At 41.8% G+C, this 16,874-nt stretch overlaps 2 protein-coding genes across 3 annotated transcripts in view; one reads left to right on the forward strand and one right to left on the reverse strand.

Annotated features, from left to right (window-relative positions):
• Positions 1–16,874, reverse strand: part of LOC123747281 (acid phosphatase type 7) — a 69,507-nt gene that overhangs the window by 23,635 nt on the left and 28,998 nt on the right. The window lies entirely within an intron of this gene.
• LOC123747288 (uncharacterized) overlaps positions 1–16,874 on the forward strand; it is a 31,959-nt gene that overhangs the window by 12,017 nt on the left and 3,068 nt on the right. For both annotated transcript variants that reach the window (XM_045729373.2, XM_045729385.2), the window contains exons 3-4: positions 5,843–5,946; positions 13,265–13,348. In XM_045729373.2, the coding sequence (XP_045585329.1) occupies positions 5,843–5,946; positions 13,265–13,348 (188 nt within the window). The remainder of the gene's footprint in view (positions 1–5,842; positions 5,947–13,264; positions 13,349–16,874) is intronic.

Here is a 16,874-nt window from a genome sequence, read left to right on the forward strand (position 1 = left end):
GGTGAAGCTAGGCGCAATAAGGACCTAGTACAAAGGTCGGATGTAAGTGATACAGCACCTATGAGGAAAATACAACGAGCGTATCCAATTGTAGCTCTGAGCGTCACCCTTGCAATCCTATGCTATCTCCAATTTATTTAGATGATACATAGATGAAACTTTTTCTGCGTTCAGTGATGATGCATCTGATACAAGTAGCATAGATGAACAGTCTTAGCAGCTTCCATGGTGGTGTTTTCTATAGGTATTTTCAAGAATACCTGAATCACTTCCTGACTGACGGACACTCTTTGAGGCAAGCTGAATCTCTTCCTGTGTGGGACCATACAAATTGATCTTTTCAAGACTACCTTACAAATTGATCTTTTCCTATAATCTTTTCAATACTACCATATGCTTTACAAGCTTGGCTACATACAGCCTACAAGTATTAAAGCCAAGGGTGTACGTGAGTGTGTTATTTGCTAGCACACAGAATGAAGAAACAGGAAGCGAAAATTTATCTGTACCTGGTGCAACGAGAATGAAGTCACGCTGTGCACCACGGACTACTTCATTGATTATTACTCACTTCTGAAGTACTGAGTGTGTAATACAGTGTGTTACTGTGTAAATAGTGTGTGAAACTGTACATATTGTAATTTTAGTGAATTTTTAACAATATTGCGACGACAAACATTTATTGTGGACACATTACTGACACATGTATCACAGTTCCATGGAACATTATGAATGTTCTACTGTACATATTGTAAAGGACACAAATATGCATCATATACAATAAAAAAAAAATTAAACTGCACTGGAAATACATAGAACAAATAATTGAAAATATATTTGTGGCAACACCCGGTGCTTGAATGGCCCATGCGACCGTGTCTGGGCGTGTCATGCACGGGTGACCAGGCCCTGATGATGTCACAGCATCCCTTGTCCACGTCCCAAAGTTATCAAAGTCCCACGTTATCAAAGATTGATAACCCAAATGAATTTTTCATGGATATGATACCAACATCAAATCATATATCAGACGTCGCCCCACTAGATTTTGAAGAAGCCATAAACAGTATGCCTATGCACCAGGCCCGGATTCTTGGAACTCCATATTCATCAAGAACTGTAAAAAACCACTATCGCAGGCCCTTCACATTCTGTGGAGACAAAGCCTAGATACTGGCGTTATCCCTGACATACTAAAAACAGCAGAGATAGCATCACTCCATAAAGGAGGAAATAAGGCAGAGGCAAAAAATTACAGACCGATAGCACTAACATCGCACATCATAAAAATTTTTGAGAGAGTGCTAAGAAGTAAGATCACAAAATACACGGAATCACAGCATTTCCATAACCCGGACAACATGGTTTCAGAACAGGGCGCTCTTGCCTGTCGCAGTTGCTGGACCACTATGATATGGCATCAGATGCTATGGAAGACAAACAAAACGCTGATGTAATTTACACAGATTTCGCAAAAGCTTTTGATAAATTTGACCATGGTGTTATTGCACATAAAATGCGTTCAAAAGGAATTACCGGGATCTACAATTTCCTGACTAACAGAACCCAATGTGTAATAGTCAACAAAATAAAATCCAGCCCATGAACCGTGAAGAGCTCAGTCCCCCAGGGTACTGTGCTTGCTCCAGTACTTTTTCTCATCCTCATATCGGACATAGACCAGAACACAACCTATAGCACTGTATCATCCTTTGCAGATGACACTAGGATTTTCATGAGAGTTGGCAACATAGAGGACACGGCAAACCTCCAATCAGATGTAGATCAGGTCTTTCTATGGGCTACAGAAAATAATATGGTGTTTAATGAGGATAAGTTCCAGCTCATGCGCTACGGAAAAATTGAAAATATAAAAACAGAAACCACGTACAAAACTCAGGCAAATCATAACATAGAACGAAAAGGCAATGTAAAGGATCTGGGTGTACTCATGTCGGAAGACCTTACCTTCAAAGAACACAATAAAGTAGCCGTCACAACTGCAAGAAAAATGACAGGTTGGATAACAAGAACCTTTCACACTAGAGATGCTATACCGATGATGATACTTTTCAAAACGCTTGTGCTCTCTAGAGTGGAGTACTGCTGCACAATGACAGCCCCTTTCAAAGCTGGAGAAATTGCTGACCTAGAGAGCGTGCAGAGATCCTTTACTGCTAGAATCCACTCAGTAAAACATCTAAATTACTGGGACCGACTAAAGAGCCTAAATCTGTACTCCCTTGAGCGCAGGCGGGAGAGAGACATAATAATTTACACGTGGAAAATAATTGAGGGGCTGGTCCCAAACCTGCACACAGAAATAACACCACATGAGACCAGAAGACATGGCAGGATGTGCAGAATACCCCCGTTAAAAAGCAGAGGTGCAACAGGTACTCTGAGAGAGAACTCTATCAACATCAGAGGCCCGAGACTGTTCAACACGCTTCCACTACACATAAGGGGCATAACTGGCAAACCCCTCACAGTGTTCAAGAGAGAACTGGATAAGCACCTCCAAAGGATACCTGATCAACCAGGCTGTGACTCATACGTCAGACTGCGAGCAGCTGCGTCTAACAGCCTGGTTGATCAGTCCAGCAACCAGGAGGCCTGGTCGACGACCGGGCCGCGGGGACACTAAGCCCCGGAAGCACCTCAAGGTAGCCTCAAGGTAGGTAGGTCCCTACAGCCAAAGTGGAATTTGTTATTTATTTTTACATAGACAAGTTCAGGGAAGGGAATTTATCATTTTACGAAGAAAAAAGAATTTTTGGGGAACACTTTATTTCATGCGCACGAGGGGAATTTCACAATAAACTCAGCGCAGCACGGTGGTTAAATCAATAGTTCTTGAAAATTTACATAACCTAACACAACACTAAAGTATATGAGCTAACATTATTGTACAGTACATGAGCTTGGCAAGGTCAGTTTTGACTGCCAACTGCTGAAATCATCACTGATTGAGGGATCTTGGTTAGGCTTCAGTGGTTGAAGGTCCTTACCTTGCTTGTGAGGCTTCAGTGGTTGAAGGTCCTTACCTTGCTTGTGAGGCTTCAGTGGTTGAAGGTCCTTACCTTGCTTGTGAGGCTTCAGTGGTTGAAGGTCCTTACCTTGCTTGTGAGGCTTCAGTGGTTGAAGGTCCTTACCTTGCTTGTGAGGCTTCAGTGGCTGAAGGTCCTTACCTTGCTTGTGAGGCTTCAGTGGTTGAAGGTCCTTACCTTGCTTGTGAGGCTTCAGTGGTTCAAGGGCATTACCTTGCTTGTGAGGCTTCAGTGGTTCAAGGGCCTTATCTTGCTTGTGAGGCTTCAGTGGTTCAAGGACCTTACCTTGCTTGTGAGGCTTCAGTGGTTCAAGGGTGTTACCTTGCTTGTGAGGCTTCAGTGGTTCAAGGGCCTTGGCTTGCTGTTTTACCAAATATGATTTGAGTTTTGCTTGCCTCCTGCGTTCTTTGGTTTGCATCATGTACTGATACATGTTTCCAACCTCTGGATTAGCACAGTTGAATAAGCAATTAACATGTCAACAGAAGACATGAGTAAAATGTATTTGGTTGTGTTGTTAGCATAACCTTCTTCCAATTAACACCTCCAGGATGATGGCTGCTGCTACCAGACATAGTATTGGCAAAAAATTATTAAAGTTTGTATAGAAACAAAAACGTTATTTAAGAAATATTTCACTAATGGCACGGCACTGTAGTATAATGTTAGGGCCAAGAGCACATGGCCTGTTTAGCTTGACCAGGCCTGGACGGGTCAACTTGGGGCAGACAGGCATGTTACATAGACTGCCAGGCAGTAAAAAATATTCCAAATTGTAGCAGGAAACTACAGTCTTCATCCCTAATGCATAGTTTTTAAGAAATTTATATTTGTTATAACATTAGATAATTTTTCTTTAGTTTTTACTGTAATGAATTATTTTAACATAATTCTTGGTTATTCTATACAATGCAGATCATAGGCCCCTCCACATGCCCCTCATTCCCCAGACAGTTCCTCCCAACACCCCCCCTACCCCAAAACCCCTCTCCCAACACCCCTCTACCCTGAAACCGAACACCCCCCATATACCTCACCCCTCAAGCCACTGCTGTATGGAATTAATACTGCATGGCCTGATGCCTCTCTGTGGTATCCAGCAAAATCTCTGGGTTTACTAATTTCTGTCCAGATATAGTGAAGTTGGACAGGAAGTTATCTGGGGTTCATTTTGAACCTATGCCAGTCTGCACTATCTGCACTATCAGTTATCCGAATTACTCTCCAAATATGCCCAAGTTTTGCAAGAAAAATATCTGGATGGGATTTTGGCCAGAAAACCCAAACAACCGGTTTAGCGGAATTAGGATAAGTGAGCGCATAAAGTACAGTGGAACCTCTATTAACGAGTTTAATCCGTTCTGGCACCGAGCTCGTTACCTGGAAAACTCGTCTTAAGAAACAAATTTCCCCATTTAAAATAAAGGAAATAAATTTAATCCATTCCACTTCCAAAAACATCCATACTTGTATGACTTTTTTTTATGTAAATATAATACTGCACATGTAAATATAAATATTTTGTTGTAGTGTTTTAATATTTACTTTACCTTATGAAGAGTAGTTGCTGGCTTGAGGGAGACGATGGGGAGGTGGGAAGGAGGAGAGGGGTTATGGTGTGGAAGGAGAATCCACCTCTGAGTCAGGCGGACTCTCTCTTCTTGGGAATTTCACCCAAATTTCATTTCAAATGTCACACAAGGATGTGTTAGACCAGCACCAAATAAAAAACTACGTCGATTACACTCGTTGTGTCAACAATATAATAGTCTTACCACGAAGATACAATACAATGCCGTTTTCTCAAATAGGCAATGTGGTTATTAAAGAAAACGGAAATTTCATGGCAAACATGTATACAATCCCCAAGTCGATCGGATAAGAATTGGATTTTATAGAAATATTTGCTCAAATGACGCTTGGGTGCGGTGTTTGGGTGCATTCAAGAGAAAAAAAGTGTGTTACGTTCAAGCGACATATACCTGCAAAAGTGATAACACTTTCATAAAGTGTTATCACAGTGATAAATTAATTAAACATTTTCACACACCGGGTTGTCACTGCTTTATCAGGGCAGCTTTTCCAAGAATGCGTTCACCTTTTCAAACATTCCAAACACTTCCCTGATCTCAGTGGAAGAGGCAGCATCCTCCCTTACCTCCTCATTCCCTTACTAATGGTGTAAATTGTTGATGAGGACCTGCCATACTTCCTTGTGAGATCAATCACACAGACACCACACTCATGCTTTGCTATAATTTCCTTCTTTAAATCCACAGTAATTGTATCTTTCTTCCTCTTGACAACACTATCTTTAGCAAGCAGCTTCTTTGGAGACATCGTGTGTTACAAATTGTAGTCGCAAAACCACTAAAAACCCAAAGAAAAGCTCAAATAAATCCAGAGGGATGCTTGTCGTGTGAGATACAACAACAACACTGGCGTCGGAGGCGTCCGAGAATTTGCGAGAACCCGCGAGACGCTAGGAAGCGCCATGTGCTTTCACTCGTTAATAGAGGCGAGCTCGTCAATAGAGACAAATTTGCTGCGAGTGGCTTGCTCGTTACTGGAAAAACTCGTTAATAGAGCCACTCGTTAATAGAGGTTCCACTGTACATTTAATGCTGATTTTTTGTACTTGCATATAAATTTACTATTGAAACTAGGTTGAACCTGCTGATTTTGCATCTAATCACAATTAATAATGTAATTCATTACAGTAATGAAATGAATTACATTAACATTTTAGATGATTTACTCATTGTTATATCTAGACATAATTCTGCTTCCAGGTAATTGGAGATAAACATCATGGACAGAGGATTAAAGATGATCTTTTATGGCAACATAATCTTCAAAAAACACCAAGCTCTGAATGGAACATAATCCTTAATATGTAAGTCTAATAATTATGCATATTTTTAATAATTTCTTTAACCTTATAGCAAGAGATAGGTATTGCATTAATTGAATAAGTTGTGGGATTATACACAAAAATACTGTACTTATATTGTATTTATAATAATTTTATAGTTACAGTTATACTGTATCATTGCCCACCATTATGCGATGCTAGCTACCTATTATCTCCAGCAATGATGGAGTATAAAGATCAAGTTATGGGCCCATCTTCGTTGTTTCTAGAGCATGCACCTGCCTAGGCCCTAGAAAAGAAAATTAGCTCATATGGCTGTGAAATGTGATGGTGCAAATGTATGATGTGCTAGGTTTATGTTAACATTTGTTGGAAGCAAGAAGTAAGGGTGGAAAATGGTAAGCATTATAAGAGGCAGTAGGGGTTTTAATGAACAGTGATATGAGGAAATAAATTATCTTCCATGGTGTATTCCAAAATGCTGATATGTGAAATTCAAGTTTGAAAGGAATTGTTTCTTATAGATATCCTATACTTGTGTCCAGTCACTTCAAAGTGAACAGTTAGGCATTCAAACAGACAGGTCAGGGGTGGTGAGGATGCAAACATGAGAGGTCATTTTCATGAAGTTTGATTATACTGTTAAGGATTAAGCACAAAGCTTGAACATAAGAATGAAGGTAACTGCAGAAGGCCTATTGGCCATTGATTTTCTGGGGAAATCCCGTCGGCTTCCTGAAGCTATCCGAACTGATATTTATATTGTTTGGGGTCATCGGTCACTGGAGTTCTCGTGCCTACCGGGAACCAAAACCAGAACCTGGCCCTCTCAGAGAGGTGCAGGGGGCAATAGCGTATGAGCACTTTACATTTAAAGTATGTCATATTAGAAAGATAGGCGAACCAAAACAAACAGCTAGCCAGTAAAACTGTGACCTACAGCCAGAAAGAGCAAAGAAACTCCTGTTAAAAGAAAAGAAAATAAAAGAAAAGTACTAGTACTCCCGCTCGTTAGTGTATACCCCCCTCTCGCCAGGGGAGTGGGAGCTGGCCCTCACCACCTTTCTCTCCCTCAGTTCTCATCCTGATGTGTGAGGGGTCACTCAGTCACCTCTGGCCTCAAGTTTCTGTTCTGGATTTTGCCTTGTGGCTGTACCAGTTGTTTTTGTGCAGTGTGGTGGCCAGGTGTTTCTTGTACTTGGAGCTACATGCACCTAGGGTACCCTTCCCTGGGTGCTTTGTAAGTACAGTGGTACCTTGGTGTACAACTGTCCTAGAGTACAATTTTTTTTTATGACATCAAATTACTTGGAATTACATTTTTTTACATTTTACTTGGAATACGATATTTGTTGATACATGTTTGGGTTGATCAAGCGTCTGGTGCTGGGTGCAGGGCGAGGCACATTCAGTTGTTTACCCATGTATCCCACCTAGTAACGACCACGCTTGAATTCTTAGTAAAGAATTTCATTATTTTTCTGCTTTTCTGGGGGGGAGCCCCATTGGCTTCCCGGAGCTATCCAGGCTGATATGAATATATTAGCTTTCTGGCATCAGTCAATGTGCATGGGGGTTCTTGCTTACTGGGGACCACAAGCCAGAACCTGGCCTCCCCCCTCCCCCCCTCCCTCGGAGAGGCATAAGGAGCAATGGCCTATAGAAACCCCTATGTGGCTGGGAGTATTCTATGTTTGCCATCAACTGGGTCTGGCATCCAGAAAGGTAGGCGCCCCAAAACAAACCCCTATTCTGGTGAAAATATTGCTACCGAAAGCCGAATGAGTGGACAGAACTCTCCAAATAAAAATTAGCAAACTAGCATGATTTCATTACGTTGCCATGCCATTTTCTACGCAACCCCCCCCCCCCCCTCCCTGGGAGGAGGAAGGGGAAGCCCTAGATCTCACGTTGGCAATCCACCCTTTAGTTCTTGGCTGATGTGTTGCTGGCAAGGTTGTGTGCCTCTGACTCCAGATTTTGTCAGTTTCTGTGCCTTGTGACGTGGTCCTGTCTCTACGGTTGGTGTGTAAGCCAGGAGTATTATTCTTCAAGTACTCGGGCTACATGCGCCTAGGGTTTCCTTCCCCAGGTGCCCTGTAAGTATCACCCTTGGGGCCACCTTCCACAAGTCACCTTGTGGTCTACCTCCACTGTGTCTTTTACTGCTCGGTGATAGACTGCCCTTGGAGTCAGCTGGGTTTACCCCTGTTTGCCTCTGGGTAGAGAGTAGTTTTTGTCACTGGTTGTGAAAATGTAAGGTAATGTAACTAGGCAGTGGAAACAGGAGGCCAGACTCAGGATACAAAATGGGAGATGAACTCCTTCATGAAATGGACAAAGAAAAGGATCCAAGAGTTGATATCACACCAACCCTGTCTCCTGAAGCCCACATCAAAAGAATAACATCTGCGGCATATGCAAGGCTGGCTAACATCAGAACTGCCTTCAAGAACCTGTGTAAGGAATCATTCAGAACCTTGTATACTACATATGTAAGACCAATCCTGGAGTATGCGGCCCCAGCATGGAGCCCGTACCTTGTCAAGCACAAGGCGAAGCTTAAATAAGTTCAGAGATATACCACTAGGCTAGTCCCAGAACTAAGAGGCATGAGTTACAAAGAAAGGCTGCGAGAAATGCACCTTACGACACTAGAAGACAGAAGAGTAAGGAGAGACATGATCACTACCTACAAAATTCTCAGAGAAATTGACAGGGTAGATAAAAATAAACTGTTTAACACGGGTGGTATGCGAACAAGGGGACACAGGTGGAAACTAAGTACCCAAATGAGCTACAGGGATGTTAGAAAGAACTTTTTCGGTGTCTGAGTAGTTAACAGATGGAATGCATTAGGCAGTGATGTGGTGGAGGCTGACTCCATACACAGTTTCAAATGTAGATATGATACAGCCCAGTAGGCTCAGGAATCTGTACATCAGTTTATTGACAGTTGAGAGGCGGGACCAAAGAGCCAGAGCTCAACCCCCACAAGCACAATTAGGTAAGTACTAAAGAAACTGTTCATGACTTTTGTGAAACTAAAATTGGAATCTGCAGCCGTTTTATGTTGCCCATATCTCAAAAGGCACATAAATAACAGGAAAAGGTGCAAAGGCATGCTACAAAATGACTTCCGGAACTTAAAAAAAAAAGGAGTTACAAGGAGAGACTAGAGGCATTAAACATGCCAAAACTAGGAGATAATAGAAAAAGAGGTGATATGATCACCACTTACAAAAAACTAACAGGAATCGACCAAATTGACAAAGAGGAATTCCTGAAACCAGCTACTTCAACATCAAGAGGACACAAATTCAAGCTAAGAAAACAAAAGTCCCGAAAAAATATTTGAAAGTTTTCTTTTGCAAACTGAGTGGTAGACGGTTGGAACATGTTAAATGAGAAGATGGTTGAGGCCAAAACCGTCAGTACTGTAGTTTCAAAGCGTTATATGACAAAGAATACTGGGAAGTCGGGACACCACGAGTGTAGTTCTCATCCTGCAACTACACTTAAGTAATTACATTTTCCACACATTCACTGCAGAAGTTGACTTGATTGCTCATGCATCCACCAAGGAAGCTCATTTTCACTTCCCTGGTTCCTTGAAATCATTCTTACAAATGAACACTATCAGCTTATTAAAGAATATAAAATAAAATAGATTATTTTTGTAAAGCTGGTTATAAAAGATTATGGGTACTGTATTGTTTACAACATTAAACAAGGTTATTATACAAATTGTATATATGGTGTGCATTTTTCAAAACTAATTACAATACTTTACCAAACACTGTATTTAAATGTGAAATATAGGTTAAAATATATAAATAAGCTTTTTGGGAGGTTTGTCTATTTTATGATGACAATTTCTTAACACTTTCGCGCTATCTGGACGCGCCGGCGCGTCCTGTTTCGTCTAACGTAAACGCATAGTGGACATAAAGTTATGTCCTCTTTTAAAATATTTGTATAAAATTCAATTTTAATCCGATTTCATTGGGGTTTGTTTCAAACGACGCGCCATGAAGTTCTCTTTCTCACCACTAGGCCGCCTGGCGCGTCGGCCTACCCGGTCACGTGACGGGCCTATTGTTTTCGTGTCACGTGTCGTGAGTCGATCACGCTCCCCTCGCGCGCCAAACTCGAGCATTTTTACCCGTTTCCGTGTGGATTATACCCAATTACTTCATCAAAAATGGATCCAGGTCAAGGCCCAAGCACTTCTACGCCCAAGGAAGCCTCCAGGTCATCGAGAGTGGACAAAATAACCCAAATTTTTAAGAAGTGGAGCGGAGTGAAGCTCACACCAACGAAAATTCCAGGCCTTGTGGAGGATTTATCAGAAGCTGAAGGTGATGTAGAGGTATTGGAGGAAGATTTTGGAACCCACAACGATTATAGTGTACCTAGAGCTAGAGGGAATGATACGGCAACGAGTGATGAGGAGACTGAGGCCCTCACCGAGGAAGAGGAGGCACCGCGACCCCCTCCTCCTCCTCCATCTCGGCGCACACGTGGTGCATCTAGGCTACCTAGAAAAGTAGCTACCAGACATGTTACTCGTCGTAGGAACACACGACAAATTGCGCCAAGTGATTCTGAAAGTATAAGTGATGAGGAAAGTGATGAGGATTCATTCGAGCCTGCTGAAAGGCGTACACGTACAGTACGTACTCGGCAGGCTGGGGCTGGGGCTGGTGAGGGCTGGAGTCGTAGCAATACTTCTCCAGTTGTTGATGATTTTACTGGAAATCCTGGACTGAAAATTCCCAAGCCTACTAGTGCACTGGCTTATATTCAATTGTTCATCACGCGTGCCCTCCTTGAGTTCTTTACCGTTGAAACAAATTTGTACGCCTCGCAGTTATTCCGGATGGCCAATGAAAATGTATCAGATATTTGGACCCCAGTGAAGGTGAGTGAAATGGCGCGATTCCTAGGACTGTTCATATTGATGGGCATAATTAGGCTCCCAACTATGAGGATGTATTGGCAAACAGCAAAGCCATGGCATGCTCGTTTCTTCAGCTTGTTCATGCCGTCCAGACGATTCCAGCATATAAACCAGTTTTTCCACACATTCAATACCAATGCAGTGCCCGTGAACAATCGTGATAAGTTGATAAAAGTGAGACCAGTGATGGATTACTTGAAAGACAGGTTTGCTCAAGTTTACATCCCCAAGAAAGAGTTGTGTTTGGATGAGGGTACAATGGCATGGCGAGGCCGACTATCCTTCAAAGTGTACAATCCAAACAAACCAGACAAGTATGGTGTGAAACTTTATATGCTTGCTGAATCTGTCTCTGGGTACATATATGACTTTGACGTATACTCAGGTATTGGTAAGACGATAGTGGATACAGTAACGGGGTTGATGCAGCCTTTAGTGAACCAGGGTTACCATTTGTACATGGATAATTACTACAACTCGGTTACCCTGACAGAAACATTGAGAGAACTTGGGGTGTACACATGTGGCACAATTAGAATGCTACGTGGTGCCCCAAAGGTATTGCAAGCTCTAGCCAAGGGTAAACTTCCACTGGATACCACAGTATACCGCCGCAAAGATAACACCTTCATTCTCCTGTGGAAAGACAAGCGAGTGGTTTCAATCATTACCAACATCCACAATGCAGACACTCAGCGAGTTCAGCGAAGGAAGCGAATTCGCAACCGAGACGGAACAAGTGGAATACAACAGGTAACAGTGAACAAACCGACTGCAATTTGCGAGTACAATAAGTTCATGAAAGGTGTGGACCACTTCGATAAAATGGTTAAATATTACCATTTTACCAGGAAAACTCACAAGTGGACCAAAAAGATTACCTTTTATTTCCTGCAAATGGCATTGCATAATGCCTATGTTTTGTACAAATACAACACAACTGATCGAAAAAAGCTAACATTGCTACAGTTCCACGAAGTGGCAATCTGGGCCCTATTGCACTGGGACACAGAGGAGTGGCCTAAAACAACATCATCATCTCAACACTTGCGGCACGCTCCAGACATAAATGATGACACAGCTCCTGCCAATGCTGACGCCATGCCAACTCCCGGACCATCTGGTGTGAGGCGGCCTTTGTTCACTACACCACCTCAAGATGAAGCAGACAACGAATCTGAACCCGACATGTCTGCCACACTGCCAGTTGATGAAACTGTTTTGTCAGATGAATCTGACTCTCCTGCAACTCCTGTTACACCTCCAGCGAGAGGACCTGGCCGCCCTATTGTTGATTCAGAAAATCGCATGAACTACAAACTGAAACATGAAGTTTACAGACTGCCAAAACGTCTCAAGTGTCATGCATGCGCACGGTCTGGTAAAAGGAAGGACACGAACTATGGATGCAAGACCTGTGGTGTTGCACTCTGTGTTGTTCCCTGCTACACCAATTACCACCGGAAAAAGGTGTATTGGGTGGTGAAGAAGTAACCACCCGCAACAGCTTCACTCCACCTACAAACCATCTGTTGAGCAACTTCAGGAATGAAGAACCTGAAGAAGGTGGAGTGAAGAACAAATGCTCAACTTACTGTTCCACAACCAGCCTTCCCTTGGTAAGTACACCTATTTGGTCCAAGTTTGTGTAGTATAATTTAGCTCATAGAACATTCTATTGCGAAAACATTGCCACAAAAATGAATGACATACATACAATAATAATATCAGAACAGTGAAATAAGTATAAACTTTCAAAGCAACGTTTCGCGCGTGTGTCGTCCGGTCACCATTACCGGGTAACAGTGTGCCCACTTCCCACACTCTTGCGGGTGGGCCGGGACCATTATTCTACGATTATATTCATATCACCGTGTTGGGAATTTTATTGGGAGTCCATTGATACCAAAATTAAGGCTGTAGGACAATTGTAGAGGTGATAATAATCCCAAGAGTAAAAACATTTTGTTGCTGTTGAGCGCTCACGGCGACTCATCTTCGTAGTTATTTATTTCATGCTGGTATCTCTATAGCTTTCGTGACTTTTTTTACTGATGTTCTTCTAGAGAATTTTATTGCGAACACGTTGGTATCAAAATGAAATACGTAGCATGAAAACTAAGGTCAGAAAAGTAAAAAGAGTATACACATTTTTGTTTTTACGCTTAAGCGATAAAAACGCCGCGCGCACATACGGTTGGCTGAGTGACCTTCGCCGAGAGCGCGAAAGTGTTAACATTGTATATTATGAGATATTATGGGGCATACCAGGGATGCCTCCCTCAAGTTACCTTCATGCTGTAGAACCATATACAGTAAATGCCTATATAAATTAATGTGGAGCAAATTAAAAATGCTTTTGTGGTATACTTTCAGAATTTGTGAGGAAAATCCACCTACAGACATATTGCCAAATGTCCATTTCTTTATCTTCCTCGTTCGCATGGATGAGTTTCACAGGTATGTATTTCATAACAAGAAAATTTTGCCTTTTTATGGAAGTATGATCTTATTCAGAAGTCCTTGAATTGTGATATTCAGTTAAGTCATGATTATTTGAAGTATAATGACACCTCCATATAATTATTTATATGGATTCATAATGCAGTGCCAGTTTGAAATTCAGATATTTTGATTTGGTTGCAAAGAATCCTGGAGTGTGTCGTATAGTACTGGGGACCTCGTAGCTGAGTGGATAGCGCTCGGGGGTCGTAGTTCTAAGAGCCCGGGTTCGATTCCCGGCCGAGGCAGAAACAAATAGGCAGAGTTTCTTTCACCCTTTAGAACACACCTGACACCAGATTATATGAATAATCTGCTAGTACACCTAGCAGTAAATAGGTACCTGGGAGTTAGGCAGCTGCTACTGGGTACTTCCTGGGGATGTGTGTGATAGAGAAATATACTGTATGTAGTAGACATAATTGAGGAAAAATAGATTGGTTAGAAAGGCAGGGTTCAAGCGCTAATAACTCGATTCTGCAGGCACAAACAGTAAATACAGTATAGCAATTGTAAGCCAATCCTTTTGTTTTAGTATTTTGGGTATTTAATGACAAATATTAGTTTAATACAGCAATATACTGCACTGTATTTTATTTTAGATTTTTGTATAGTACTGTAAGTTCTACTTGTTTTTTGTGGCTTCTATGCATTCAAAAACTTACTGTTAGTGTACATGTACTATACATATATTTTTCCATTTGTGCAAGCACCATCTGATCTCTTGTAACTACTGTACAGTATTTTCACCAAGTTTTCGTTGGCTATGTCATTATTTAAAACTTGGATGCCATTTTGTTTAGCAAGAATAGAGAGGTTACATCAGCCAAGCACAAGAGAAACTTTCTCACCAAGGATAAGTAGGCCAAGTTATTATAGAACCTTATCTTGAGTTATCTTGAATTACCTTAATTATGGCTTAGGAGAACATTGGCTGGTAGTGAAGCATGGCATTGGCACTAGTACTGTTGTAACAGTGCAAGTATTTTGCACTCTTTCATGTGTATAATTGTGAGTTGTACTTGTGTGTGTGTGTGTGCGTGTGGGTGTGTGTTGGTGAGGAGGCTGCGGTAGTGGAGGAGTGGGCTGGCTTGTGCTGAGTACTATTGAACAAGGAGAGCCTTGTATACTGCAGGACCCGCCTGGGTCCTATAAGGGTTAGTTTTGCTTCTCAGGCCTTATTTGGGCATAAGGAAGAGAGTACACAGCTTTCCCCACGTTGGGGATGGCTGGGAGGATTCAGTTAACGACCGCCTTACAGAGAGAGAAGGTGACCGGCCAGCTTCCTCACCCTGACGGGTGACACTCCAGGCACCCTCAGGGTGTATCCGTCTGAGTTGTGAGGTAAGAGTGTCAGTAATGCATTGTCTTGATTGGGTGTCTTTGTGGTGACGAGCTAGTGGAGTCTGAATCATTTAGCCATGTATGGTGTGGGCGTGTATGGAGTTGGTGATCCCCCCCCCCTTTTAATTTGGTCAATATTGTGTTAAATAGTAGGATGTCAAAGTGTTAATTGGAATAATTTGAGAAAATTTGGATTCAATAAACATCTATGTGTAGAATAACAAACTTGACTTTTGTTTAGTCCTCTTTTTGAATCAATTAAAAACTCAAGTAAGAGTTAAGGCTAGAGAGATATCTAGATGAAAAAGTGAGAGATAACTAAATTAAGCAGTGTTCCTGTCGCATTGTTTAAGTGGAAATGAATTTAGATTCAATGACAGGTGGTGGCAGCAAACATCAGAACATCTTAGAATATCAGTATAGTATAACATCATCGATAGAGTAGAATAAAATCAGTCTACTCCCCCCTTTCTTCTTATGCCTTCTACATCGTACTCCTCCTCCTCCTCCATTCTCTCCCTCCTGCCTCCCCTTCTTCCCGTTCGCTTCCCGTTTTCTATGCCCGCCTGCCTCTTCTCCTCCTCAGTTCCCGCTCGCCCCTCCCCCATGTTCTATCCACCCCATCCCCTCTCTTCTCCCTCTTTCCTCCTCCTTCTACCTTTACTTCACTTATACTAATTTCACGATCAACCCCCCCCCCCCCCCCCCGTTACACTGTTTCTGACACAAGAAAGCTAAGATAACATAATAGAGTTTGTTAGCATGAGAACAGTAGTGGCAAAAATTTGATAGTAATATCTTAAGCCTTGTCAAAATGTGAGGATTTGGATCATGATATTTGTCAATGATTTATGCAACTTTAATTTACCATTAAAGTTCACTATTACAGTGACACCTCGTCTTACAAATGCCCCTATTTACAAACTTTTTGGGTTACAAGAACATTTTCTTCGTAAAATGTGAATCTGCTTACGAGCTTTGCCTTGAGTACCGCAGTTTGTTGATGGGTCGATCGAGTGTGTAGTTCCTAGTTGCACGGGCGACCGCGCTTCAGTTTACCTGTGCCTCCCAATTAGTGACAATCCTGCTTGAATTCTTTAAAAAAATTAATTGTTTTTCGGCTTTTGGGGGATTTGAACATAAAAGTAATTATATATCACGCCAAAGATCTCAAGAAAGTCAGTGGTAAGGTTCAACCTAAGAAAACACATGTGAGGATGACCATAGAGCAAAAACAAGAGACCATTTGTAAGCATAAAAATATTACATGGTACACAGGTTGTTGAACTAGCTAGGCAGTACCTGTACAATAAATCTGTGTTAACGATATGCACTGTAATTGCTAAGAAAAAGGGCATTATGAGTACTAAAGTGGCAAAAGGTGTATCAACAATTACGAAACAAAGAACACAAACACTTGAGGATGTTGAAAAGTTATTAATTTGGATACACAGCAAGGAGTTAGCAGGTGATAGCATTTCAAATGCCATCGTTTGTAAAAAAGCAAGGCTATTGCTTGATGATCTTTTGAAGAAAACCAATGGAACAAGTGATGCAGATACGAAAGTGTTTTAGGCGAGCAGGGGAATAGCTTGAGAAATTTAGAAAAAGAAGTGGCATTCAAAGTGCTGTAAGAGTTGTGTGTTGAATTGAGAGATGGTGGAGAACACAGTGAAGAACTGACCACTGAAGAATTCCTAACCTTTTACAAGAAGCAGCAACAGGAAGCAGCTGGGGCAATTTCTTCAAGGGAGGAAGAGGCAGTACAGAATGTCCCTCAACAATTAGGAAGTGGTGTAGACTATGGGAAGAAATGCAAACTTTTGTTGAAACAACTCACCCAGAGCAAGCTGTAGTAGACCATTGCCTTAACCTTCTTAATGACACTGTGTTACAACGTAGGGAAAAACAAGTCTCTATGAAAAGGTTTTTAGTGAGAAAAACAAGCAGTGAGCCACAACCAGGTCCTAGTAGTATTCAGGCAAAACACAGGAGAGTGTACCCCAGAGAAGTCATCACTACCTGATGTTATAATGGAAGGGGACTCCCCTTCCAAACACTAACACCTTTCCTCCCCCCCCCCCTCCTCCTCATTGTCTTCCATACGCCAACAAGAGTCATCAATAAAGGTAAGCTATGT

This window comes from Procambarus clarkii, chromosome 10 (genome assembly GCF_040958095.1).
Source record: "Procambarus clarkii isolate CNS0578487 chromosome 10, FALCON_Pclarkii_2.0, whole genome shotgun sequence".
Lineage (NCBI taxonomy): Eukaryota > Metazoa > Arthropoda > Malacostraca > Decapoda > Cambaridae > Procambarus > Procambarus clarkii.